At 33.9% G+C, this 27075-nt stretch overlaps 1 protein-coding gene across 1 annotated transcript in view; it reads right to left on the bottom strand.

Annotated features, from left to right (window-relative positions):
- CAPS2 (calcyphosine 2) overlaps nucleotides 1-27075 on the bottom strand; it is a 46195-nt gene that overhangs the window by 7487 nt on the left and 11633 nt on the right. Inside the window, exons 6-14 of the mRNA XM_079140418.1 lie at nucleotides 23940-24062; nucleotides 20882-20949; nucleotides 15845-15940; nucleotides 10331-10405; nucleotides 9394-9489; nucleotides 9210-9303; nucleotides 5251-5369; nucleotides 4202-4278; nucleotides 2561-2715 (exon numbers count right to left, since the gene is read on the bottom strand). Coding sequence (XP_078996544.1) covers nucleotides 2561-2715; nucleotides 4202-4278; nucleotides 5251-5369; nucleotides 9210-9303; nucleotides 9394-9489; nucleotides 10331-10405; nucleotides 15845-15940; nucleotides 20882-20949; nucleotides 23940-24062 — 903 coding nt within the window. The remainder of the gene's footprint in view (nucleotides 1-2560; nucleotides 2716-4201; nucleotides 4279-5250; nucleotides 5370-9209; nucleotides 9304-9393; nucleotides 9490-10330; nucleotides 10406-15844; nucleotides 15941-20881; nucleotides 20950-23939; nucleotides 24063-27075) is intronic.

Here is a 27075-nt window from a genome sequence, read left to right on the forward strand (position 1 = left end):
TCAAAGCAAAGATGATTTGAATGATTCTAATATTACTGCATAATTCACACTGAAATGTATATTTATGTAATTTGAGTGAACCCCTCCTGTTGGTTTGCTCACTTTGCCATTTCCATTTCCTTCTTTGGCAAATGCACTATTTAAAAAGAGAATGCTCTATTCACAGCATTCTTGATAACAAAGAAATTACAGAATGCAGTTCCTTAAACTCAGATAAATATATTGTCACTGTTTCAACCAAGTTGTTAGCTTTAAACAATACTAAAGAAAACACCTAGTGAACTACTTGGCAAATAAATACTCAAAAAATATCCTATTCCATTTCCTCCTATTTTTTTCAAATAAAACTTTAATTAGAAAAACTAAATCTCCCAAGTGCCCTTTTTCCCCTCAATTCTTAACAGCCCATACATATTTTTGTTTATCATAATGCCCTGTGCATTACAGAGATTTTATGTGTCGGTGCTGTTGAATTGAAAATGAGCTTGACCTTTAAAATTATGAGTAATATGAACAGAAGACAGATTTGTTCACCCAACTCAATAGAATACTAGAATTAAAAGGTATTTCTTAAAGCTTAAAAGTTGTTATTTTCAAGAATCGAGTAATTTTACATAAGTGGAAACAAATTTATGTACTCTAGACATGGCATAGTATGGAAAGCAATTCAGCTGAAAAACCTGGAGTAAATTCATTGCTATTTCTATATAAATTAGGCTCTTCAAGGTGCAGATCAATTTTTTGTTTGTTTGTTTCAAATCAGGGAGAATGACAATGTCTTCCCACAAACATGTTCTAGTTCCACAATTAGATCTATGTGGGTGACTCTTATATCTTATTCTCAAGCCTCTTGCTCATGCTCATCATTGCAAGAGCAGGTTCTAGTGATGTGACAGGAAACATAAGAGGAATATTATTTAACAAACATGAAAAAGGGAAGGTTTACTCACATTCTTGTATGTTATCCCTACATTAGAAGTCTTACAGGATTGCTTCAGTTTTACTCATAAATCTAACCAAATATTTAACAACAATACAGAACTGCAGCAATACAGGAAAATCACTAATTTGGGTCAAAGTATCTGGTCTCAAGCTCTCTATCAATTACTGATTACTTGTTATATCAAAAACAAACATCAAGGCTTTCTAATATCCTACTCCTGCTTTATTTTTAATCTACAAAAAAAAAAAAAAAAGAGGTGAGGGTGTATGATCCATGGTGTGTATCACTAGGTGGGCCACAAACTTACACATCATAAAAAACCCCAAGGAGCAGAAGGAGTGGGTATGCTACAATGATAAGTGACAAGCAATATCATGTGGGCACAGGATTTTGTAGCTGATAAGGCATATTCCCATTTAACTTTTTCATTTGAACTTCCACACAGTCTTACTAGGGCAATCACCTCAGAATTGCTCACAGATAGCCTGTCAACCAGAAAAGTTAAAAGCCTTGTCCAAAAACACACAGTTAAAGCCATAGGACTAAAACTTGAACCTGAATCTCACGAATACAATTTCCGGGATTTCTTCCACAAAACAGACTATACCTTATAATGAGACTCTTTGAGGAAAACGAGAACAATGCCAAAGAATCTTTTAGCTGAAATCCTTGATATGAGTCAAATTTATATGCTGCTAGAACATAATCGAAACTAGCATGTATGACTTTAGTGTACCAGACTCATTTCTCCCCTTTCTTCTATTTCTCTTGCTTCCACACGTGTCTGTTGAAACTAATGCACTATTTATTTAGCACTTGCTGTATGCCAGGTCCCATTCAAGGTGCTAGAGAAATAATGGGACCAGAAGCAACCGGGTCCCTACCCTCATGGGACCTAAGTTCTACTTGCAGGCACAGCCAGACAACATTCACACTATGACATGAAAAAATAAAAAAAGGGAAATTGATACAGAAAGACTCAGAGTTCAGAAGGTGGTGCTTTTTTAGACAGAAGTGTCACAGCAATACCGTGTGTCGAGAAAGCCGTGGCCTAAATGGGAATGAGATGTAGCATGTAAAGACTTAGAAGATCACCGTCTGTGGCTTGGGAAACAGGCTACTCCCTCCCCTTCCATGCCTTCACATAGGCTCTCCTGTTCATGAAATATCTGCAGTCTGTCCACAGTCTCATCCTCCCTTAACTCCTAGTTAATTCTTCCTTGTCCTTCAAAACTCAGCCTAGATGTATCCTCCAGAATCCCTCCTATGATCTTTCCTTTCCTTCCCTATCACCTGGTGTGGAATTAGACACCATCCCATGTGTACCAAAAACATTTTCTTCTTCATACATATGTAATTTCAAAATAATTTCCCTCAATTATGAAGATTGTGAGAGTAGACAGTATGCCTCCTCAGAGCCTAGCACAATGCCTGAGTACTAAGCTCTTAATAAGAGAAATGAACACTGAGCTTTCAAAAACCAATAGGACTTTTGCCTGGTTGCTTTATATGGACAATAGGGCAAGAAGAATTCAAATGAGTTACTAAAATTTCAGAAGAAAAGTGAATAAAGCCACCCAAGGAAACTCTCTGCAGAAAATTTTCCTTGGTACATACCTCTTCAGACACTCCCAAGTGAAATACTTTCAGAGCTTGCTTCAAATCTGCCTTATCTAAAAGCCCATTTCCTTCCTTGTCCAATTGTTGAAAGTATTTTCCCAAGCCAGTCAAAATACGAACACCTCTTTTATGTAGTTTTTCTTTTAGCACATCTGTTTTAACAAAAAGAGAGATGGAAACTAATTGTTAATATTCACAAAGGTATCAAACTGCAGGTGTTTCTCTTGTAAGAAAATGAAATTTTATGTAATGGAAATAATGTGAATATTGAACCAAATCAGGAGTATGACTGACAAAAGACTCTAGAAAACAGAACATTTTTAATAAAAAGGATTACATATACAACCACATGTAAATATGCAAGAACTATAGCGCCACTGTGTGGTGAAAGTTTAAAGTGTTACATTTTAAAATAACGTTTCCTTCTATTAGCAAGAAAGTAGCCTAAATAAAAAAAAAAAAAAAGTACAAAATTTATAACTAGTTTGATGTCATCAAATTGCAGTTAAGATGTTAAGCAGCATCAAGGTTTTAGATTTCTGTCCTATAATTGTATATCTAAAGTAACCCTTCTTTTCAGAACTTCATAGAAAGTTATATGCTCAGGTTCCTAGAGTCTTTTGTAGCTTAGTTATTTCACTTAATGCAATTTGGATCAGATTTACTCAAAAAAAGTATTGGTAACTTTACTAAAGCAGTTATTAGATTTAATATATTGGAGAAAAGAACAAATGTCATTAGATTCAAGGGTGATAAAAACTACAAATAGAAAAAACTACTAACAATAGCATGAAGAATATCTGATTTCAAATATTTCAAATACTAATCTCAGACAGCCATGAAATATGTTTCTAGCCTTCTTATTGTGAATCTGTTATCTTTAAGTAATATCTCAGGATTCATCAAAATTCATAAAGTATTTTTTTATTTCTGTGATTATTTGTATAATACTTTTCTTCCCTCTAGACTAGGAGATCCAACAAAGGAATTGTCTATTACAGCCTAGTATGCTGCAGTGGTTATAAGACTAGACTCCTAAAAGAAAATCTGTAAAATTATTTAGTTTTAAAAGCATGTATGTATGTATGTGTGTGTGTGCATGTGTGTGTGTGTGCATATATATACATATATATATATATATCCTATTTATTACCTACAACAAGCCTAGAAAGTTAATAAGACAGGTATTATTATCCTCATTTTAGAGATTAAGAAAGAGGTTCATGGGATTCACCAAAGTCATATGTCTAATGAATGGCAAAGACTAGAGCCATCCCAGTCCAACAATTTTACTTTTATACTAGACCATCACAAATCTTTTTAGGACATCATTTGATGCGTAAGACAAGTATTATGAAAATCAATGTAATCTTTTTTTAGTTCATGAATACAACTCATATGATCTAGTCCTTTCTAAAATTTTTAAGTTCATAATTCACATTTATTCAGGACTATTAGTGTAGAAGAAATCCTAAACATATTTTAATAAATAAATGTATACACTTTAAAAAAACAAATAAGAAACATACACCAAGTGCTATAAAACTGAGAAATATCTCAAAAATACTGCTTTCACTGAGTGAAACAAAAATAGGTAAAAATTAAAACTAGTATTTGAGATAGAATGCAAATGCATACCTTGAACAGCCTTGAAGACCAGCCTATCATTGGCTTCTTGACTGATTATATCTTTTTCATATTTCACTGAAGTAGTTCTGCAATTGACATGTTCACAATGATAAGAATATACTGTATTTCACAATCTCGAGTACAGAAACTCTATGTTCTCTGCTGCTCCAGACTCAGAAACCCTCAAAAGTCTTGGAAGAGTGCAGAGTTCAACCAAGTCCCAACTTTGCCAGCTGCTTTGATGCCTAAGACAGTTAAGAGTTAAAATCTTTAAAACCTTCCAAGAACTACCTGTATAGCTGGCTCAATGTTCTTTAAAGACATAATTACAACTAAACTCAAAATTTCTACTTTGTGAAGCTTACACTTCTTGCTGTTTTAAAGAAGCCCCACAAAATGAATTCAATTTTAGACAGAAAATAACAAATGAGGATTCCCTTATACCAATTTGTGGGATGTAGCCCTCCATGAACATACAGTACACATCAATTATTGTCATTTTGATTTGTATTTAGTAACAAGAAAACACTGTGTCTGTGTTTGCATATGTAATGTGTGTGTGTGTGTACTCCTGTAGTTTAAAAAAAACTCAAAATCGTTTAATCAGTTTTTGATTCACAGCATTATTTTTTCACTATGCATATGATTGATCAATGAATACTATAAGCATATGGGACCTGAGATATTTTTTATGCTAAGAATAGCACCACACTAACAATGTGGGGAAAACTATTATGATAATTATACTGATATCCCATATTTTAAAATAAAACTTTGGCAGTATTTGGTAAAATGAAAGTGTGAGAGCAAAGATAAATTGATAAGTTATCTTTAAGATAAAATGGGATATTTTAAATTTTTAATTGATTATAACTTTCCCCACATATGGAATGTATTTGAGAGCCAGATAACACATAAATATGTTACACAACTATGCTTTAAAAAAAAAAAAAAAACTTTAAAGTCTAAATGTATTGTGATAGAATCTTATTTTAAGATAATAAAAAAAAATTGTGTTTTCACTTACTTTTAAAATAGCAAATGTCTATTTGACTTACTTCAGAGAATCCAAAGCTACTTGATCAATATTTGTGATTCGAAGTCTAAGTAGTGTATTTTCTTTCATGCTTTCTGGAAGGCCTGGGTGATCAGAGCTCAAAAATGTCAAGGTTGCACCCTGAAGAAATAACAGGTAAAATATTTAAAGCTAGAAAGTATACAAGATGTAAAATCCAACTAATGCAAATTTAAAATATTTGATTTTGATTATATGTGACATGGTACATTTTAATAAAGATAATGCATATTTGGAGACTATTTAGAAACTACACAGGCTTCAGCTAATATAATAAGAAAAAAGGGAACTAATACCCCCATTAATTAGCACAACTTTCTATTTAACAGTCCATGTAAACAAAAAATTGTCAGCAATATAAGAAACCCAGAATTTTTAATAATAGTCACAGGGAAATAAGGACAAATTAGTTCCATCAAAATTATGACATCCCTAAATAGAGAAGTAGAAAAGATATAATGTGAATTGATGAACTATAACAGATGTATCACTCTATCACCTGGTCTTTTGATGACAGACATCTCATAAACATAAAATCTAATATTTACCTAATTAGAGCATCAAGATTCACTGATGAAATCCTTAAGCCACTTAGAAAATTACCATTTTAATTTCTGTTCATATATACATATGACCAGTGTAAGGCCAAACACTAATTAAGAGGTTTAGTTCTTCCTATTGAATATAAGGAGAGAAATTTCCCTCCCTTCTTTTTCCTTATAATAGTTATTTTAGAACATTTTTTAATGGCAATGTAAATACTTCCTCCTTTCTTTGAGATGTATATAAACTCTTTTGAAAGTTGGCTCTCTGTCTTAGGAAAATCTTTCTGTAAGTCCTGGGAGCCACTTTTTGAAATGTAAACATCAAGGCAACAGCACTCTTATCTCCCAATTTCTGTGAGAAGGTAGAAGCCTGATTTCCTTAGGCACCTTGCTTCAAGTGAAAAACTACTTTCTGTCACAAAGATGAAAAGTCTGTTTTCTCTGGATAAAGTCAATAAGCTAACCCAGACAGTCATCCCAATTACAAGGTGAATCTAGGATGAACTATGTGTGACAAATGGTGCTGTCCAATCCTCTTACTTAAGGGCAAGTTACTTGTATGCGATGGGTTATGGCTTTCTGGCTACACAAATAGTGTGAGATTTCTGTCTTTGCCATCTCTTACCAAGTTGCCTGTGATGTTCATTACATCCTGGCTTAATACTTTTTCAATAATAAAACTATTTTCCTTAGTACTTCTGTGGGAGATTTGCTAGGTTTCAAATTCTGTTTCCCCAACACCAGTCATGAAATTAATCCTTAAAATATTTTTCAACTGAGAAAGTAGAAAGCAGTGACATGAAGCTTCCCAGCTAAAGCTGAAGATGGGTTCCAGATCTGCCAAGTTAATGAGCTGGGTGAATTTAGGGGCAAACAGAGCTTCTTTGCTGTTTGTTTCAATGTACTGCCCAAATATTCTTTTTATGGGGACATAAAAAAAGCAGCAGCAGCAGGTCAGGAGAAGTCAAATTAACATCCAAAGTTGAGATTGTAGATGAATCAAGGCAGAACCACTAAAGTGGAGAATTTGGCCCCAAAGTTTTGAGGCCTACTACCTTACAATGCTCTTCTGTGCCAAACAAAAAATTCAAGCACATTATACATATAAGCACATATTAATACCACTGAAAAGCTGAAAAATAATCAATATGCAATTGAAAAGTATACTAAGCTCTCTCCTCAATAACATGTAGCCTTATGTCTATAATTGAATATAAAATTAAATTAAAAATGAAATGAAAGGATAGATGATCTCTACCAAGTTTCTATATGACAAAAGATTACTTTTAGGCCATTTTCACATATCCAGGGAAATAAGCACAATAATTCATCAAAATAAGAACTTAATAGATTGTCAAAAAATAAATAGATGAAAATTTCAAAATTTTCTTGGTTACCTATTCCAGAAATAAAAATTAGATTTCTGTCTTCCAAAACACTCAATCTCTTAAGGCCATTAACCTAAAGTTCCATAGGTGTGGATATCATCTAAGAAAGGTAAGTGCAACATTTTTCATTCTCCAGAAGAAAATAAGTGAGATTTTGTTTATTTTTCAAAGACAAGCTGGAAAATTTAAAAATAATAATTCCCACTTTTAGGTAAACATTTAAACATGTTTGACTATAAAACTTGGCAAATTTTACATATACTTCAAATACAAAGTTTGAGTTTTCCCCCCAGTGGGCAAATATTCTGCCTCACTGACATCTGGTGAGAACTTTCAGGAAACTAGTTAACAATATGCTGCGCTTCCACAACTGTCAGCATGCTGGAAATAAGCGTATACCCTACATGGTTCTTTTGCATTCATACATTCCTTCAGGCAGCCTCCACTGACTAAGAATTTGATATCCATGATCCTTTGTTTTAGTGCTCTTAGCACAAAAATAAAAATACTAAAAATTACTCCTCAGGCATTGAAGGTATGGCTCAGTGGTAGAGCACCTGCCTGGCATACATGAGGCACAGGTTTGATACCCAGCACCAAAGTGTGTGTTGTGTGTGTGTTTCTTCAAGAATAAGAATGGTTCAAGTACTAATCAGATTTAAAAAGATTGTAAAATGTAAACTTAAGCCCATTCATTCAAAATTATTTATTCACGTGCCTCCTAAAACTCTGTCACTCTTCAGGACGCTAGATGCATTGTCGTAGCCCAGATGGATAAGTGATTACCTTCAAAGAGTTATAGTCTCATGACAGAAAATTAATAGATTAACATATTCACACATAATATATGTCAGGGAATAGAAACTCTGACAAAAAACATAAGCCCAACAAAGAATGGAGAAGAATAGGAGGGCTATTGTAGATGGTGTGGTCAGATTTGACCTCTTTCACCTTTTAACTTTCTGAGTTTTTTTTTGATAGAACAGCACCCAAAAATTAAGGAAGACTTAGAAAATGAGTGATTTTCTGGGAGCAGGAAAGAAAAATTGATAGATGGACTGTCAAGGATAGAAAAGAAGATGTATAAAGGAAGATCCAAAGAACCTGCAAAGCAGAAGTGAGAGATGGAGAATTATGAATGATGAAGTAAAATATTATATTGACTTGGCTCATAATAATCCAGGAAGAATGTCTAGTTGGACACAGCAGTTCAGGCTGTATGTGTAGTTGAGGGAAGTTAAGATTAAGAATGAGAAGTTGCAGAGTCTCTTATAAATAATACCTTGTTAAGCAAAAGAAGAGACTGTGAGATATGTGCAGCAGGGTCACACATATAAGCATATGTGTGTATAATTATAGGCATGTATAAGGGTCTATCTGTGTAGTCTGTCACTGTTTCTGATGCTGTATTTATATACGTATGAGTGAATACATATGTGGACGTACTTTTATGCAGGTGTTTCTATGGGCACATGTGCATTTTCTTATGAGTATTAACTTAAAATTTCTTTTAAGAAGTGTTTTAGGAAAAAAGATCCAATGGGACATATAAGAATGAAAATATAGGTTCCATAGAAATATCTGGAAGGCAGGAGAAAATACCTCCCCCAACCCTAATAAGAAATAAGAAATAGGGCTGAATATTCTTTTTTTTTTTTTTGTGGTGCTGGGGATTGAACCCAGGGCCTTGTGCATGTGAGGCAAGCACTTACCCAATGATATAACCATGTAGAGCTTCTGAAAGTACTAAAAGACAAGCTTTCCTGGACAAAACTACATTGTAGAATGGATGGGGTTATGGTGAATAAATGCCATGTTTAGATTTAGGCCAGAGAGGCAGAATCCTCTGAGGAAACATCAACCATTAGCCCATCCACACAAATGTCCGTGCTCAGTAAAAACAAAAAGAAATAAACTCAAGACTAGAAGCTCTGCTCCTGTGCTTCCAAAGGGACTACACAACCCAACATCTGGTACTAAATGCTTGCACACGTATACTTGTAACTTACAATATAAAAATCATCCAGTTGATATTGTTTTCCTTTTCTTCGTCCACACTGATGACTATAAATGTTTTTTTGAATAAAAGGAAGCACATTTGTTCTAGAAGTTAAAGGAAAAAGAAGTAAAAAGTTATTCAGTTTCTCCCAGAAATAATCATCCTGAGAGTTCTAACAATGTTTGATGGCACACCTGTTCTTCCCAAATTGCCGATACTCATACAGTGTGAGAGACTGGTCATGAGTGAAAAAGAACCCAATCAGTTCTCTGCAGGCATCTCGTCCATTTCTAGGAGAGAATAATAGCAAGGTTTTCAAACAGAACAATTTTCAAATTAATTAATAAACTAGAATTGTGCATCTCAAGAAGGGATAATAGAACCCCAGTGTTTGGCAATGAATGAAGGTTATGGAAGCTAAAAGGTTCCATGCCACAGCTTGCAAATTAGATGTGAATGAAGAAAAAAACTCCTTATGTAGATATGAGTATGGATATGTCATAATGAAGATTACTAGTTCAACACAGATGATTAACAGGGTAGAGGATCTTATAAAATGTTGAGCTTGCAAGATGACACTCAAAGACATATTTATTATCTTTTATTTTCATGGATAGGTTTAAAAATCACTGAAAAGTATTATAATTTTTAAATGTACATTTTGCCAGAAATATAGACAAAAAAATCAAGTAGCATTATATATTAATGGAATTTTATAAGACTGAGATAACATTTAAAAATCATCTTCCTTGCCATTTGTTCCACCAATAATCTACTGTTAAGTAAAACCATTAAAATTAAATAAAGCATCTTACATAGAAGTTACGACAAGTAATTTAGAACCTTTTAGTAGTAATACATATCTTTATAAAATTCACTTCTAAGTTTCTTTTTAAATGATATTTTAAATTACTTTTTAAGTAACTTCTAATTAAAATATTTTTCTTAAAACTTTATATTTCCTATATTTTATATAACAGATTAATAGCTATAACCTAAAAATGTACCTTCTAAATTCATGGTTTTTTACTTAAATAGTACAATTTTATCTAATCTCATAATTGTTTCTATATGAAAAAAGAATATATCTTTATAATTATAGGATTAAAAATTTAATATGATCACAATTACCTTGATATGATCCTACCATCAAATTGTACTTTATGAGAAAGCACATTTTCAGTTAATGTAGAGTGGGTTCTTATCCTGTTAAAAAAATATATTTTGTCAATTAAATTTAAAGGTACTATATTTAATGTACATGATAAATATACAAAAAAGATTATGGTAATATTTTGGAACATCATATATTAGATAAAGATGAAGACAGAAAACTCTTTCAGATGGTTAATGTAGCAGACACAGAAGAAATCACCCTGAGATATAATATGTAACACACAAATGACTTTTATATTAGAATACATGGAATCAAAGTGCTATAAAAGTGAATAGTGAACAGAGATGACACATTTTTGACTGGCACTGCACCAACTGAAAATTTCTAACCTTCCTCTCCTCTGCTTCCCTTAGACCAGAGAATTTGCTTGCTTAGACTCTGCAATGTAGGGGTGACTAAGGAACCCAGTTTTGCCAATAAGCTTCCAGGAAAGAGTTTCATTTTTTTGGATGAGACAGTAGGTTGATAGAAGTTTCTGCTTGTGAAAAAGAAAGAGCATTGGTGCCAGAAGTCACTATAGCCATCAAGCATCCATGTCAGAAGGGCCAATAAGATCTAGGAAAGCCAGTCCTTGGCCACATCACTGAGCCAATAGCCATAACCAACCAACAACTGCCTATCTCCAAGAAGTTGATTAGATAAGAAAAATAAATCTTAACTTGCTTAGCCATTATCAGTCAGTTTTTCAGTTATGGGAAGCTGAAAGTACTCCTTCCCAAAATAACACAGTGGGAAAGAGCTGGATGAAGTTCAAGTCTTGAACTAAGTCTATTGGTTACTTAACCCTTACAGTCTTCAGAGAGCACTGAATGATCTCAGAAAGTTCTCCAGCCCTAAAACTGTTTAAAATATGAAAACAAATTTCAAATGCACACACTTTAGCATACGACAACTAACATCCTTTATCTTAAGAGATTTGAAGATTCACTGAAGTATCATTAGTACTCTTCCCAAATAATTTTATGATATTCTTCCAAAAAAACTGCAGGTATAATGAAATAGCAATGACAGCATGTGTGTGAGAGAGAGAGAGAGATCATGAAAAACTGACCCTCTATAAATCTAGGTCTCTACAAAAAGGAAGCAGGAGATAGGAAACAAGAGCCTGTGGACCAAATCAGAGTTCATGAATTCAAAGTGGAGTCATGCAAGTTTAGTCCTCCCAATTCAGTTTAATCCACTGGCATTAGCATATTTATTGAATGCACTGCATGTCAAGAACAATTCTAAGTGCTGAGAAAATAACAGCAATAACAGCCACCATTTATTGAGGACTTCCTAGAAACTAGTCATTGGTAAGTCATTCTAATGTGCATTGGTTTATTTAATGCTTGCAATAACTCTTCGTGGTAAGTACTACTGTCCCCATTTAAATAACAAATTTACAAAGTCAGAGATAGGTTAAGTAAATTGCCCAAGACCATATGATAGTAAATGGCAGAGCCAGAAAGAAAAGATTGCTCTTAACCATTACATGATATGGCTTCTCAGCAGTGAACAGAACTCTCTTTAATGGCAACAGGTTGCAGTAACAGTATCAAGGAACCTAGAGTCTCCTTTAAAAGATAAAGGAAGTAAATACACATTGACACTATTAAATGCAAAGTGCCATTTGGGGTTTTAGGTGCCCAAGAAGAAGTACAAACACTTCTCTCTATTCAAGTTCTGAAACAATAACAAAAGAAGACTCATGCATATGGAACACCAAATATGAATTTTATTACTGATAAAGCTCTTGGAAATCTTGTCTTAGGTATGCATAACACAAGCAAAGTTCTTAACTCTACAATGAAAAAGACTAACCCACTTTTTGCATTAGAGGTGGACCTGTAAAAATTTAATGTCTAGGGTAAAATATGTGCTTCTGCAGACAGCTGTTCCCAAGAAAAAGGGGAGAGGAGGGGCTGCCCTCACATGCCAAACCCTGCTTCTAAATTTATGCAAAGTTCTTTTCTCCTAGAAGAATGAAAGAGAGGGTGAAATCTATAAATTCAATAAAGCTAACCGATACATCTATAAGATTTTTCATGGAACTGGATTAGATTTAAGCCAGCTTCAGGTATTTACTTTAATATAAAGAATACCAGTTAAGATAGGTACAGGAAAACAATAGATAAGCTAGAAGAAAAGGCCTAGAAATCAACTATGCATTTATCACAACTTGACATATGACACAGTGACATTATAAGTCAGAGTGAAATGACTTCATGGTAGGCATATATTTCTTAAAGACACAAATTATATATATATATACACACACACACACACACACACATATGTGTATATATGTATATATATGTATATATATATATATATATATACACACACACACACATATACATTATATATGAAAAGATTAGTAAATTGGTTAAAATTCATATGAGGATATCTGGATGGTCAATATACATATTGAAAATTATTCAACTTCATTAATCTCCCATAAAATGCAAATTAAAAGCACCAATGCACATCCATAACCAGAACTAAAATGAAAAAGATGGACAATACCAAGCACTGCAAAAATTTGCTGCAACTAGAGCAGGGCGTGGTGGTGCATGCCTGTAATCCCAGCAGCTTGGGAGGCTAAAGCAGGAGGATTGCAAGTTCAAAGCCAGCATCAGTAATTCAGTAAGGCCCTCAGCAACTTAACAAGACCTGTCTCAAAATAAAAAAAATGGGTAAGGGCTGGGGATGTTCTTGGTGGTTAAGTGCACCTGGGTTTAGATCCCCAGTACCAAAAAAAAAAAAAAAAAAAAAAAAAAAAAAAAAAAAATGTGCTGTAACTGGAACCCTCATCTGCTTCTAATGTAAGTTGCATCAATCAGTTTGAAAAACTATTTGCCACTATCGTTTAAATCTGACATTTGCACATTAAGTGGTCCAGCAATTCTAAGTATTTACTCCACATTAATGAGTACACCAAATGTTCACCAAAAGACATGCACAAATTAAGCCCATGGCTGTACTATTCATAGCCTAATATTTATCAATATTTATGAATAAATAGTGGCATATTTGTATAAGAAAATACTGTCTACCAATGGGAAAAAAACTATTAATAGTAATATGGATGAAACAATGTTGAATAAAAGAAGGCAGGCATTTTATATATTTATATATTTAAATAGTTTATATAAGTATATTATACATATATATCATGCTGAATAATCAATCAATCAATAACTGACATTAGGGGAAGTCAAAGGTGCCAGACACAGAGTTCAAATTTTGTATTTTCACTTATATGAAGCTCATAACCAAGCAATTTTCACATAGTAGGAGTAGGATATCTGGGTCAAATGGTGGTTCCATTCTAAGTTTTCTGAGGAATCTCCATACTGCTTTCCAGAGTTGCTGCACCAATTTGCAACCCCACTAGCAATGTATGAGTGTGCCTTTTCCCCCACATCCTTGCCAGCACATATTGTTGCTTGTATTCTTGATAATAGACATTCTAATTGGGTAAGATAAAATCTTAGGGTAGTTTTGATTTGCATTTCTCTTATTACTGGAGATTTTTTCATATATCTGTTGATTGCTTATAGATCCTTTTCTGTGAAGTGTCTGCTCATTCTGTGAAGTGCTTGGTCCATTAATTGGGTTATTTGTATTCTTGGTGTAAAGTTTTTTGAGTTTATAGATTCTGGAGATTAGTACTCCATCTCAAGTGTGTGTGGCAAAGATTTTCTCTCACTCTGTAGGCTCTCTTTTCACATTGCTGATTGTTTCTTTTGCTGAGAAAAAACTTTTTAGTTTGAATCTATCCCAATTATTGATTCCTGCTTTTATTTCTTGTGCTTTGGGAGTCATGTTAAGGAAGTCTGTTCCTAAGCCAATATGATGAAGATTTGGACCTACTTTTTCTTCTATTGGGTGCAGAGTCTCTGGTCTGATTTCAAGGTCCTTGATCCATTCTGAGTTGAGTGTCGTGCAGGGTGAGAGATAGGGATCTCTGCATATGGAGTTCCAGTTTTGCCAGCACTGTTTGTTGAAGAGAGTATCTTTTTCTCCATTGTATGTTTTGTCACCTTTGTCTAGTATGAGATAACTGTACTTATGTGGATTTGTCTCTGGTTTTCCTGCCTATTTTGATGCCAATAACATGCCGTTTTTGTTACTATTGCTCTGTAGTATAGTCAGAGATCTGGTATTGTGATACCTACTGCTTTGCTCTTCCTGCTAAGGATTGTTTTGGCTATTCAAGGTCTCTAATTCTTTCAAATGAATTTCATGATTCATTTCTATGAGATTCTGTTTCTATGAGAAACATCATTGGAATTTTAATTGGCATTGCATTGAATTTGTATAGTGCTTTTGATAGTATGGCCATTTTGACAATATTAATTCTGCCTATCCAAAAACATGTGAGTTCTTTCCATCTTCTAAGGTTTTATTCAATTTCTTTCTTTGGTGTTCTATAGTTCTCATTTTAATGGTCTTTCACTTCTTTTGTTAGATTAATTCCCAAGCATTTTTTTTTTTGAGGCTATTATTAATGGGGTAGTTTTCCTGATTTCTCTTTCAGAGGATTCATCACTTATGAATAAAAATGCATTAGATTTATGAGCGTTGATTTTATATCCTGCTGCATTACTGAATTCACTTACAAGTCCTAGAAGTTTTCTGGTGGAATTTTTTGGCTCCTCTAAAGCTTTAATAGACAGAAAATTTACCAGCATCTACAGCAGCTCTTTTGTATTTTCAGACTGCTATCATTGTTTGTACTTTCCTATTACTTTTATCTTTTTTCTCATTTTTATTTTCTGGAAGCCTTTGCTTCCATATATTTTAATATCCAAGGTATCATATTATTAGTCTCTTTTAGCTTAAGTAAAAAATTGCAACAAATTGAGCATGTTAAAATAACTGATTTGTTCTTTTACAGTTCTGGAGGTGAATAGTCTAAAATTAAGGTGTTGACAGGTTTGGTTTAAGTTTCAGGGGGGGAATCCATTTCCTTGTACTTGGCAGTTTCTAAAGGTTGCCTTATTTCCTTGAGTTATGGTCCTATCCTCCATCTTCAAAGTCAATGATGATTGGTCAGAATTTTATTCTGTCACATCACTTTGACACTCTTCTGTGGATGCATCTCTCATTGCTTCCCTCTTGAACCTGCTTGGGCAAGCCTGATAAACGCCTCATCTTAAGAGCCTCACATGTGCCTGTCTCTTTTATCATGTAAAGTGTTTGCATGTTCTAAGCATTAGGTTATAAATATCACATATTATCCCTAAGGGGTATGCAAATTTCCCTCTAAATTATAATAAAATTGTAAGGCAAAAAAGGGTATAATAAGATATTGTTTCCAACATCTTAAGGTGGCAGAACTGTGATCTGGTCTCAAAAAATATCACTTATCTTGATATAGTAAAAAAAAAAAAAAAAACTTCTCTGTTACCTGCAGAAATGTATTTTAACAATACATTGCTAATATAATGCATCCTCATTTCAAATAATTAAAATCTTACTTTGTTTCATGCAGTGTTCTTTTCCTAAGTCGAAGAGGATGAGTACTTTCTTGTTTCTCAATGATTACATTTTGCTCTGGATCACTGATGACAGCCCTACATAGGAGAATAGGAAGTCTGATAATTAATGTGAGAATCCATTGCTCTAGCATTCATATATTTTTAAACAGCTGGAAAAGATCAAACACTAAATGGAATTCAAACTGCTGTTAGAATAACATTTTGCCCGAAATAAATGAATTTAATTACTAAAAATATTGCTCATGAAAATTGAATATTCCTATCTCTTGTTCCACAATTATTATCTAAAAATAAATTGAAATTTTGGAGGAAGCTAAGTGTTTCATGTCTTTCTTTTACTACTCTTTAAACAAATAGATACTGTCTGCTTTCTGATAAGATGGGGGGAAACACAGGTAAAGAATAAGAATATAATATGAAGAACATAAAGTTATGAGTATCATAATAGAAATCCAATGGGCAAACAGAAGATGACTTAAATGCTGGAAAAGAATATATAGGAAAGAGTTCACCAAAGTTATCAAAGAAGAGGAGATGTCCGCACTGCCTCTGGAAAGGTAAGCAGAAGTAGATGTTCAGGGACTGGAGTTGGAACTCAATGGTAGAGCGCTTGCCTAGCATGTGTGCGGCATTGGGTTCAATCCTCAGCACCACACATAAACAAATTAAAGGTATAAAAAAATTATTTTTAAAAGATGAAGAAGTAGGTGTTCAGAGGAAAAGGAGTCAGGGTATCAAGAGCAGAGCAACAATAAATACAAGGTTGCAGGAGTAGGGCAGCACAGCACATCTGAGCAGCTGCACTCAGCGCAGGTATGAGAGTGTACACCCTGAGCTGGAATGCCTAGGTTCAGCCTCTACCCTTCTTGCCAGAAAGTAGCTGTGTGGCCTTATCTAGTCATTCAACTCCTAGGACACAGTCTCCTCACTCGAAAAAGAAATAATAATGAGCCAGCTGTGGTGGGGCACTTCTACAATACCAGCAGCTCTCGAGGCTGAGGCAGGAAGATTGCAGGTTCAAAGCCAGCCCCAGCAACTTAGCAAGGCTCCAAGCGACTTAATGAGACCCTGTCTCAAAATAAAAAACAAAAAGGGTGGGAGAAGTAGCTCAGGGGTTAAACACACAATCCAATTCCAGGTACCAATAGTAGTAATAATAATAACAACAACAATAATAATAACAGCAATGATACCTCTCTCAAATAACTGTTGTGTAGGTTAAGTAAATTGGTTAATATCATTCAGAAGAGTGTCTATCACCTAGTAATACATATCATTCAGAAGAGTGTCTATCACCTAGTAAGTGTTGGCAAAGTGCCCACTAATTGAACCTATGCCTCCCTGTTCCCATTTTACTATATATTCTGCCAAATATAGAATATGAAATATGAACAAATACAGCATCATGACGGGCTATTAGGTGGCACTGCAATAGGTTACAAGAAAGATAGCAAGGATCTAGACTAAGGTGGTATTAAAAATTGATGTAGTAGAACGGATTTGAGAAATACTGGAAGAACTAGGAGATTAACTGGCTTTAACGTCACTAAGTAGAAAAATCTACCATAACTTTACAATGTGAAAGGAGTTTCATTTAATAGTGTAAGGAACATGGAAGTCATATAATAGTCTGGTTTGTCATTACTGGTAGTAATATTTTAATGGCAGAAAGGTAATCTATCCTTAATATTCTCACTTCTCTCTACCCAGCTTCACTGCATGATTTATCAAAATATAAACTTATAGAATTTTTAACAACCTTGTTGTCCTATTTGTTTTTATATTTCACTGCCAAAATCCAAATCAGAATGAATCGATGATTGGTTAAAAGAATACACACGTAAGCCATTTCTGAAAAAGTTAACGTGAGTCTTCAAAAAATACAAAGATAAACAGCAAGTCAGAGAAACTTTTCAGTTTCTTCAATTGCTTAAACATTCTGGGGAAGCCTTATGTATTTCTACCCTATACTGTAGATCCTATTTATCTGGGAGCCAAGTTATGAGCCAAACAATTTTAAGTTGAATATAAAGATAATTTTTATCTCTCTCGTAAAGAAGGCTGGCATTTACCACAAAATGGCACCTGTTCTGTTCTCACACCTTCACATGTGTCAGTTTTATGTAAAATATGCACACATGGAATGTTAGAGTTATAAGAAATCTTAATGTTCTTTTGGAAGAGGCTAAAATCAAGACATAAAGGAGGAAAATATGAAAGCTCAAAAAAGTAATTTTAGTCATATAGCTAAATATAAAATGGAGTTCTGCTGGCTCTCATTAAGTCCTTTTTTCCAGTTCATTTATTCACTTGCCCATTCAGCAAGTATTTTGGCTATAGCTACTGCACTAGGGAATAGAAATGCAACAATGAACAAAACTTGCAAGGAGACCTGCTTTATGGAGCACACAGACAGTTAACATGATAAATAGGGAAAATAAAAGGTAAATTACATATTGATAATTCCCAGGGAAGCAAAAACAAAGTAGTAAGAGGATATAAAGTTTTGAGTGAAGAGTTATAAATTCTTATTTGGTAATCAAGGTAGGTCTCAATAAGGTGACTTCTAAATAAAGATACAAGGTAAAGCGAGCAAGCAGCAATATGAATTTATGAGAAAGAAGAATTTTAAGCAGAGGAGAAAATAAATGCAAAGTATCTGAAACAGGAGTGGAACCAGGTACGTTCTAGAACAGGAAGCAAGCTGGATGACTGTAGTAGAGTAGACAGAGAGGACGAGAAGGTGTTCAAAGTCTAATAGTGAGCAGATCAATGTGGGATTGAACACTGTGTATTATCGGCCCCAATTTTTCAGCACTCCTGATTAACATCCTTACCATGGCTTCATTATAAATGTAAGGTAATTCCTCTTGAGCTTCGTCATTTGACCTCCTTTGGTTAATTATATATAGTTGGATGGCCCAACTGATCTTAAATGAACTAACTCATGCAAGTGTGGATTGTCTGGAAGTCTGCTATTCTAGAATGGTCCACTCTAAATAGCCCCACTGCATTTGGAGAGGCAACTTTTACCTAAGACTAGTTGGCTAGCCAAGCATGGTTCTGCTCTCTTCTAGGGTAAACACACAAAAGAGCAAATTGAAACATGTGAGGTCTTAGTAAGAAATACTGGAACCTAAGCTTAGAATCTAAGCTCAGAATGAACAGATCATTGAGTTTACTCACGTATAACTGGCCAGAGGAAAAAGTAAAAGCCATTTAGCTAAGCATAGTCTGGACAGCTAATCCAAAGACATATGAGGAAAAATTAAATGCTGTTTTTTTTAAGCTACTAAAAATTACTTATACTTACGTATAATTTTATTATTACTGAGATCGGAAATTACTGAATAGTTTGATCTGGCTTGTCTGTTAATAAATTCATTCTAACTGCTGGGTTGAGAAAAAACCTACAAGAGGCAAACACGGACACAATAAGACCAGTTAAGAAGTAAATGAAATAATCCAAGAGATAGAAGGTGATGGTTTAAACAAGGATGCTGGCAACAGAAGGAAGAAATCTGTTTTGATGGTAGAACTGAAAGTGTCTGCTGACAAACTGGATACAGAATTGGAATGAAAGAGATGAATTAAAGGCAACACCAGGATTTAGACCTAAATAATTTCAAGAATGGAGTTACCATGGAGGAACATTAAAGAGGATTTAGTTATGTACAAGAACCCAGATCAGAAAATGTTAAATTGAAATCTAAGAGATGCATCAGGATACAGAACGTTTTTAAGGGCATCATACTGGATGAAATCACCAGGAAGCAAATACAGAAGCGGTCCTAGGCACTGCCATATTTAAAGACTGGGGAGATGAAGAAGAACGAGAAGACAATAAGAAGGAATGGAATCAATAGGAAGAAAACAGTCAAGTGTGGGGAGCAGGAAGTCAAGCAGAGAAGAGAAAAAAGTGTTTCAAAGAGAAGTAAGCTTTCAACTGAACCAGATGTTGCTGAGAAACCACCATTTGTCTAGCAGTATGGACATGACTACTAACTTTATGAAGAGGAATGGCGATGAGGTAAACATAAGTAAGTTCCTGGGATGATAGAAGGAGGTACGCTGGAGACTATAAAAATAATTGTTTCAAAGAACTCACTGAAAAGCATGCTTGTAGAGTTATCATTCTTTCTGCTTCCAAAATAAACAATGTTTTTAGATCAATCTTAAGTCTTACTTTTTTCTTGAAAATGTCCTGTACTAGTCCAGTCTCCTCTGGAATCCTACCATATTTACAAGCTGTCATACTACCTCTCACTGCATGCAATAAAATGTTATATAGTTTTCTAAGGCGGTTTTAAATTCTTAAAAGTTAGTCTCACAGTTCTCAAACTGTACCCAAGTCACCCTGGGTATCACAGTGAACTCAGAGGGGCACTGTGGGATATTAATTTTTATGAGAAATACAGACACTTCCATTTTTGGATATCATATAGACTACTAGCTGAAAGTAGTTGACAGCTTCAACACAGGATTATGTTATTCTTTTTTCAATGATGTTACATCTTTACAAGAGTTTTCTACAACTGCTGTGATAAAAAGCAAATATCTGAAAATCAATGTAGAATCAAAAGTGATTCTAAACAATTCTAAGATTTAAGAGATTGTACAGTACTCAAAAGATGTATACAACCCATTATTAAGAAATTGTGACAGTTTAAGAATGAAATCGATACATCTCCTTCTAATTTGCATTATTTTTTTCAAGTGGCCATAAAGTTGTTAGGAAATAAACATTAAGTTGTTTAGATAAAAGTTCTTAATAAATAAATAAAACTGTTACATATTGGTCTAAGAGTGTTCTGAAAAAGCACTGTGGTCTGTTCTATTGGTCTAAGAGTGCTCTGAAAAATTACTAAAATGCTAAGAATTCAGTGAAGAGAGTGAGTTTGGGAAACTCTAAGTTAGCCATGCCTTGACTGACTAGGGATATGTGTATCATAAATGAAAAAGAAATTTAATAAAAACTTTTGGAATGAATATCTATTATCAGTTACTAACTCTTACCTAGATAAATGGTCTATCATCATTTGCTCTGTGACTATCTGTCTCTTCTTCTCTGCAGCCACAGTTTCCTGAGAATATAAAAACGTTTATTGTCCATAAAGCAGAACAATTAATACCAAACCATTAATGCCAAGTCCTAAAACAAATAACATTTCTAATATTGTTCTTAAATATAGATTGTTATCCATCATTAACATACTTAGGCTCCAAGTATTTAATCTTAATTTACCATTTCCTAAAGAGTAAAGCACTTAAATTTCAATACAAATCATCAGTCGTTTCCAACTAGCTATGGAGTCAAAATAAAGGAGGAGAATATGACATCCCTCTCCTTTATTAATCCCCCTAAGACATGTCCTATCAAATGCATCTTAACTTGGCAAGAACCAACACAGAAGCAAAAAGAGTGCAGTCTAAAACTATTCACAGTAGAAGAGGCTGAAACTGAAATGGAATCATTCAACTTTACATCAAAACTCTTAAATTGGAACCAGACATGGTGGTGCATGCCTGTAATCCAGCAATTTAGGAAGCTGAGACAGGAGGATTGCAAGTTCAAAGACAGCCTCAGCAACTCAGCAAGGCCCTAAGCAATTTAGTCAGACCCTATCTTAGAATAAAAAATAAAAAGCACTGGGGATGTAGCTCAGAGTTAAAGGACCCTGGGTTCAATTGGAATTTCTGCAATCATTCACTTCCAATTAGAATATTATGCAACTATAAAAACTTAAATACTTCTTTAGGGGACGAATAAGAGAAGTTAAAAATTAAGAAATCAAAACAAAGCATATTCTATTCTTAGAATGTAGTTACCATATCTTCATGAATGACTCTAACAAGCAAAATCAACTAAGATAATGTTGTTTAAGACACAGGCTCTGCAACTTTAGGGAAGGTGTTCTATTTAAAACTAACCCAAAATATCAAGCAAAAACATCTAAAGGTATAATCATAAAAATAAAAAGTGAAAATTTCTAAGAAACCTGGAAAAGGTAACCACCATTATGTGAATGCTAGTCTGTAATTGAATTCAGTTTTCGTTTGGTAGAAATTTAAGATGTATAGTTTACACATCCAAAAAATACACCAAATAGGTTTCATATCTTTTAATACATGACTGTATCTGATGCTATTCTCTAAGTTCATGATACATGATAAATGATTTTTATTTAATAGTAAATATTTTTATTTAATAGTAAATTAAAAATATCAAAAGAAAAATTGTGCAACCCACAGGTAAAGCAAAGAATATTTTATAATACTTGAGGATGATTCAAAAAGCAGGCAGTAAAACACATTGAAAAAATATACAGAAGAGATCCACTTCAACCAGAATATAGATGAAAAACCCAAAAGCCAGAAAAAGATGGAAGATTAATGGGTATCACAGAGCCTATGCAAAAGGCCACCTTCAGTGCTAAAGTGCATGGTGGTTTAGCTTTGTAGGGAAGATTGGAACCACCCTCAGTCACATTGATTAAGAGGTCTATAAAAGCAGAAAGCAGATTAGAAACAGAAGTCACACTAATACAAAAGACCTGACAACTGAAAAATGACAACAGAACCAAGAGAAGGACATAAAAACCCACAGGCTCACTGCTTGTTGTTCCTTTAAGTAGATAAAGAAGTTTCTACCTATATCTTTAAAACACATTGGTAATCATTTCAAATGTCTGGAAAACCTACTCATATACACATTTCCATGGGGAAACAAAACAGATAAACTGGTGCTGTAGCAAAAAAGAAACACTTACTTGATGGTCAATTTACATACACTGCCACTTAATCATGTAAATACAAAGAAAAGAAATCCTCTACCACCCAGATTGCTTTGGCTTATACAAAGAATAATGTCCAATGGGCCTTAACTATAGGTGATATCCATCTCAAATATAACTTTAGGAAATAAGTCTTATTTGGGACACTGTTCTGCCTCATAATTTTGTTATTTTTATGATAACTCAAGTAATACTACTAAGCATAAATATATGAATAGTAATAAGAATAGAAAATTATATGCTTGTTGTTTTAGTAAAACAGTAACAAATTTGCAACAAATTTGAGACATCTACAGAAAATTGACTGATCCAGAGATTAATTAAACATCATTATCAATTCAGAATATATTGCTTCGAGATGACTACAACCCGTTAAAAAAGTATACACACATGTGTAAATATATATACACACAATATTGTATATATACAATGTGTGTATATATTGTGTATATATACATGTGTACACTTGTGTATATACACAGATATATGTGTATATATTTATAAATATATGTTGTGTATACATATATATAATTTGCTTTTAATGATAATGACAATGTAAAATGTAACTAGCTAAATCCATGTTGCTTCCTTATTATTTGGGTTACCTAATCTAGAGCTTTCCCATCGTGTAAGCAGACACCACACTGGTATTGATTGCATCACCTTTTCAGATGTCTAAGATACTAACCCACCTAGGGCTTCAGGAGGACAGCGCACTCCACCTTCAAACAGCTTGGTCCCCTTACCACAGACACTACAAAATATTATAATTACCTGTGTATACCAGAACTTGTCTAAGCACAACCTATCAATCTATTTAATTAAACCTATTTAATTCCTGGCTTTTTCCATAACTGGCCAGGATATCTATAGTGACAGTAGCCTACGAATTTCAAAACAATAACTAGGCATCTATTCGAAGGGAGGATGTGATACCAAATGAACCCATTAACATAAATAGTGGTCAATTAAGATTTTGAACAATATAAACATGTAAATACAAAGAAAAAAAAATCCACTACCACCCAGATCACTTTGGCTTATACCAAGAATAATGCCCAATGGGCCTTTTATTTTTACAAATAAAATTCAAGATACTTTTTTCCACAGAAAATATACCAAACACAAGTTAATCATTTATAAAAATAAGGACTCAATTTATACGTCAATGAATACTCAGTTCAGTCCAAATTCAATTGCTGCAATTATTCTAGTCTAAGTCTGTAAACTCTTGGAGGGCGAAGGATCCGAATGGCTTATCAACTAGGTGAGAGCCTCACCGCATCTGATTTCCTTGCGCTGAGCTGCGCATATTGAGGGTCCTGCACGTAGTCACGCTGCAAGAGGGTTTTCCTATCCAGCGTGGTGACGTCATCCGCGCTGGTTTCTTCACCCAGTACACACTGTACACAAAGCAATGAATGGACCATCATACACATATTTTTGAATATTTGTTTTTTTACAAAATAAGGGACTAGATAATGACTGAATATCTCAGGGATTATTTTTCTAGGGGTTAAGAGTACAAACTGACAATCTGATGGCCTCTCTTTGAATCCAGCTCTTCTACTTTATCTTTGTGCCTCAGTTTACTCGTAAATAAAAGGCAACAATAGTAATTACTTCACCAAAAAAGATTAAGATGATACATGTCCAACTCTTATAAAGAGTACCTAACAGTAAGCATTAAATAAGATAATTATTTTAACTATTACTGTGTTATTGCAAAATTAATAAATTCAGAACCAAAATACTAAAAGATGGGGGTAATTTTTAAGGTAAAGAATTCTTTGAGATGTCAAAAAGACAAACACCAAATTTTTCTATGAATATAAGATGTGCTTATAACGCCTTAACCAAAAAAGAAGTTTCATTGTGATAGCAACTTGTCAAAAATCTAAGAAATTTCAAGAGTTTTTATCCTAGGGGGGTTATTGTTACTTTAGATCTTCTTTGAAAGATCACACTTAATCTTCATACTCTGCCCTTTCTTCATGACCTTTGGTGGCTACATGAAATTTTATTATATGTGTGTTTATGATTTATTGCCTGTGTCTTCTACTATAAGCTCCATGAGGTCAGGAACTTTTGTTAACTTTATTGCTATATCTCTGGTGCCAGAAAAGCACTTACTACTGGGAAATCAATTTATGGGAATATTTAATAATCTTATTTATTTAACCATTAATATAACCCATTTCCCTAAATAATGATTTATTTAAATGAGCACCAAAAAGATGTTTAGTAAACAAATTAATTTCAAAAATACATTTAAGTATAAGCAAAGCTCTGCATTATGTTTAGGTTGAAAAAAAATTTTAAAGAATTTTGTTTCACCTAGTTTTCAACGTTTTACAAAAGGAAAGCAGTGATATTTCCACTTGATACATCAAATTTAACCTCCCCAAACCATATTTCAATGTAGACTTTCCTCAACTCTAGTGAAGGACAACTGCTTAGGTCAAAAGGCTCAGAGGATTTTTTTAATTTTAAAACATTTAATTGATAAATAGATACTGTATACACTGAAGGTACACAATGTGATGATTTGATATACATCGTGTAATAATTACCACAATCAAACCAATTAATTAATGTATCCATCATCACAAATAGTTATGCATACAGGTGTGAGAACACTTAAAATTTGCTCTTATCAAATTGAAAAGTGAAAAATTCAATATTAGTAACTGTAGTTACCACGTTACATTAGTTGCCCAGATTTTTATCACATAACTGAAACTCTGTATCTTTGGACCAACTCTTCCCATCTTCCCAATCCCTGGCCCCTGGCAACCACATATAAGCAAGCACATACAGCCTTTGTCTTTCTCTTCCTGGCTTATCTTAATCAGCATAGTGTCCTGCATATTCATGCATGTACAGTCGTTCTTGATCTTCCCTATCTCTCAAGCCTACAACCAATCCATTGGCAAATCTTCTCAACTCCATCTTAGCCAGAATCTGAAGTCATGAGACCACCTCTTATCCAAGTCTGCTGCTACCACCGCCTGGATCCAAGTCATCATCTTCATTTCCTGCCTGGATGACTGTGACAGTCTCCCAGAGGTCTTCCTGTTTCCCAGGTGGCCTTATTCTCAATTACACCCTTTCTCAACAGAACTAAGCAGCTTTCTGCCTAGGGATGAAAGGGCAGAGTCCTTACAGGGCCTAGGGAGCTTCTCTGATCTGCCTCCCAGGCTCCCTTTAGCTCTCTGCCCAGGCTCCTCCCAGCTCTCCCAGCTCTCCCTCCTCTCTGACCACACTCTGCTCCTCAGAATTTCTTAAACCATCTAAGCTATTCCTACCTCATTATATGAGTATTTTCTGACTGGTTGGCTCCCATCTCTTTCATGTGGGAGCTAAAATGCTACCATAAGGAAAAGGTCTCCCCTGCTGACCCTGAACAAATTATTACCCCATACCTAGAGCCTGGCTTTCCCTATTCTCTTCTATTCATAGCACTTATCATCATCTGTCCTGCAAAATGGGCTGGTTGGTTGGTTACTGAATGCATTGATTGATTATGTTTTCTTCTTGCTATCTCTTTCCATTAGGAAATAAGTTCTTAACAACAGATATTTTTGTTTGTTTTATTTCCTGACTTATCCCCTGTGCCCAGAACAGTGCTTTGCATGTAGTTAAAACATTCAATAAATTCAGTAACTATTTGTGGAAAGAAAAAAAAAAAAATCAATGAATGAAATCATTTCTATAACCAAAAGACATTTTGTCTTTTAAAGAGATAATTAAAATAGATAAATCTAAAATGATTAATAAGTATAATTAATGAATTAATATAAGTCTCTTAAAGTTGAAGTTTAATGATTTCCATATTTTATTTAAAGATGTTTCATTATTTAAAATAACACATACATGCACACACATAAAGGTATATTTCTGGTAGCAAAAAATTAGATAACTGGAAATTCACCACAGTTTTATACTAAGTAGAAGTAAAATTCAACAAAGGAAATTTGGCATTAGAATCAAGTTCCAAATGATTATGTGTCAACTCATGTATCAGCCTGATTGGTCAGCAGCTATAGCCTTCTGTTAATGCCTTAAATATATCTAAGCTTAGCTTTTCTTCCTCAATAAAGAAAGTCAATTTACATGTTGCTTCCTGCTCTAAAAATAGGGGATCACATTTCTAAAATCAGGGACTTCTATTTCCAGACATTACTATTATAATGTTAACTCATGTAATTGTAATAGAACTTATCAACAACCTGTTTATATAATAATCTGGATAATCATAATACTGCTCATTTTAAAAGACCTTTTTCTTTATTTCCCAGCATATTTACAGTTATCTAAATATTACATGGTGGACTTTGCAAGTAATACATGTCTGGTTGGTTATTATAGGTTATCCTATAATAATATTATAGACACCAAATGATCACATTTGCA

This window comes from Sciurus vulgaris (assembly GCF_902686455.1).
Source record: "Sciurus vulgaris genome assembly, chromosome: 5".
Classification (NCBI taxonomy): Eukaryota; Metazoa; Chordata; class Mammalia; order Rodentia; family Sciuridae; genus Sciurus; species Sciurus vulgaris.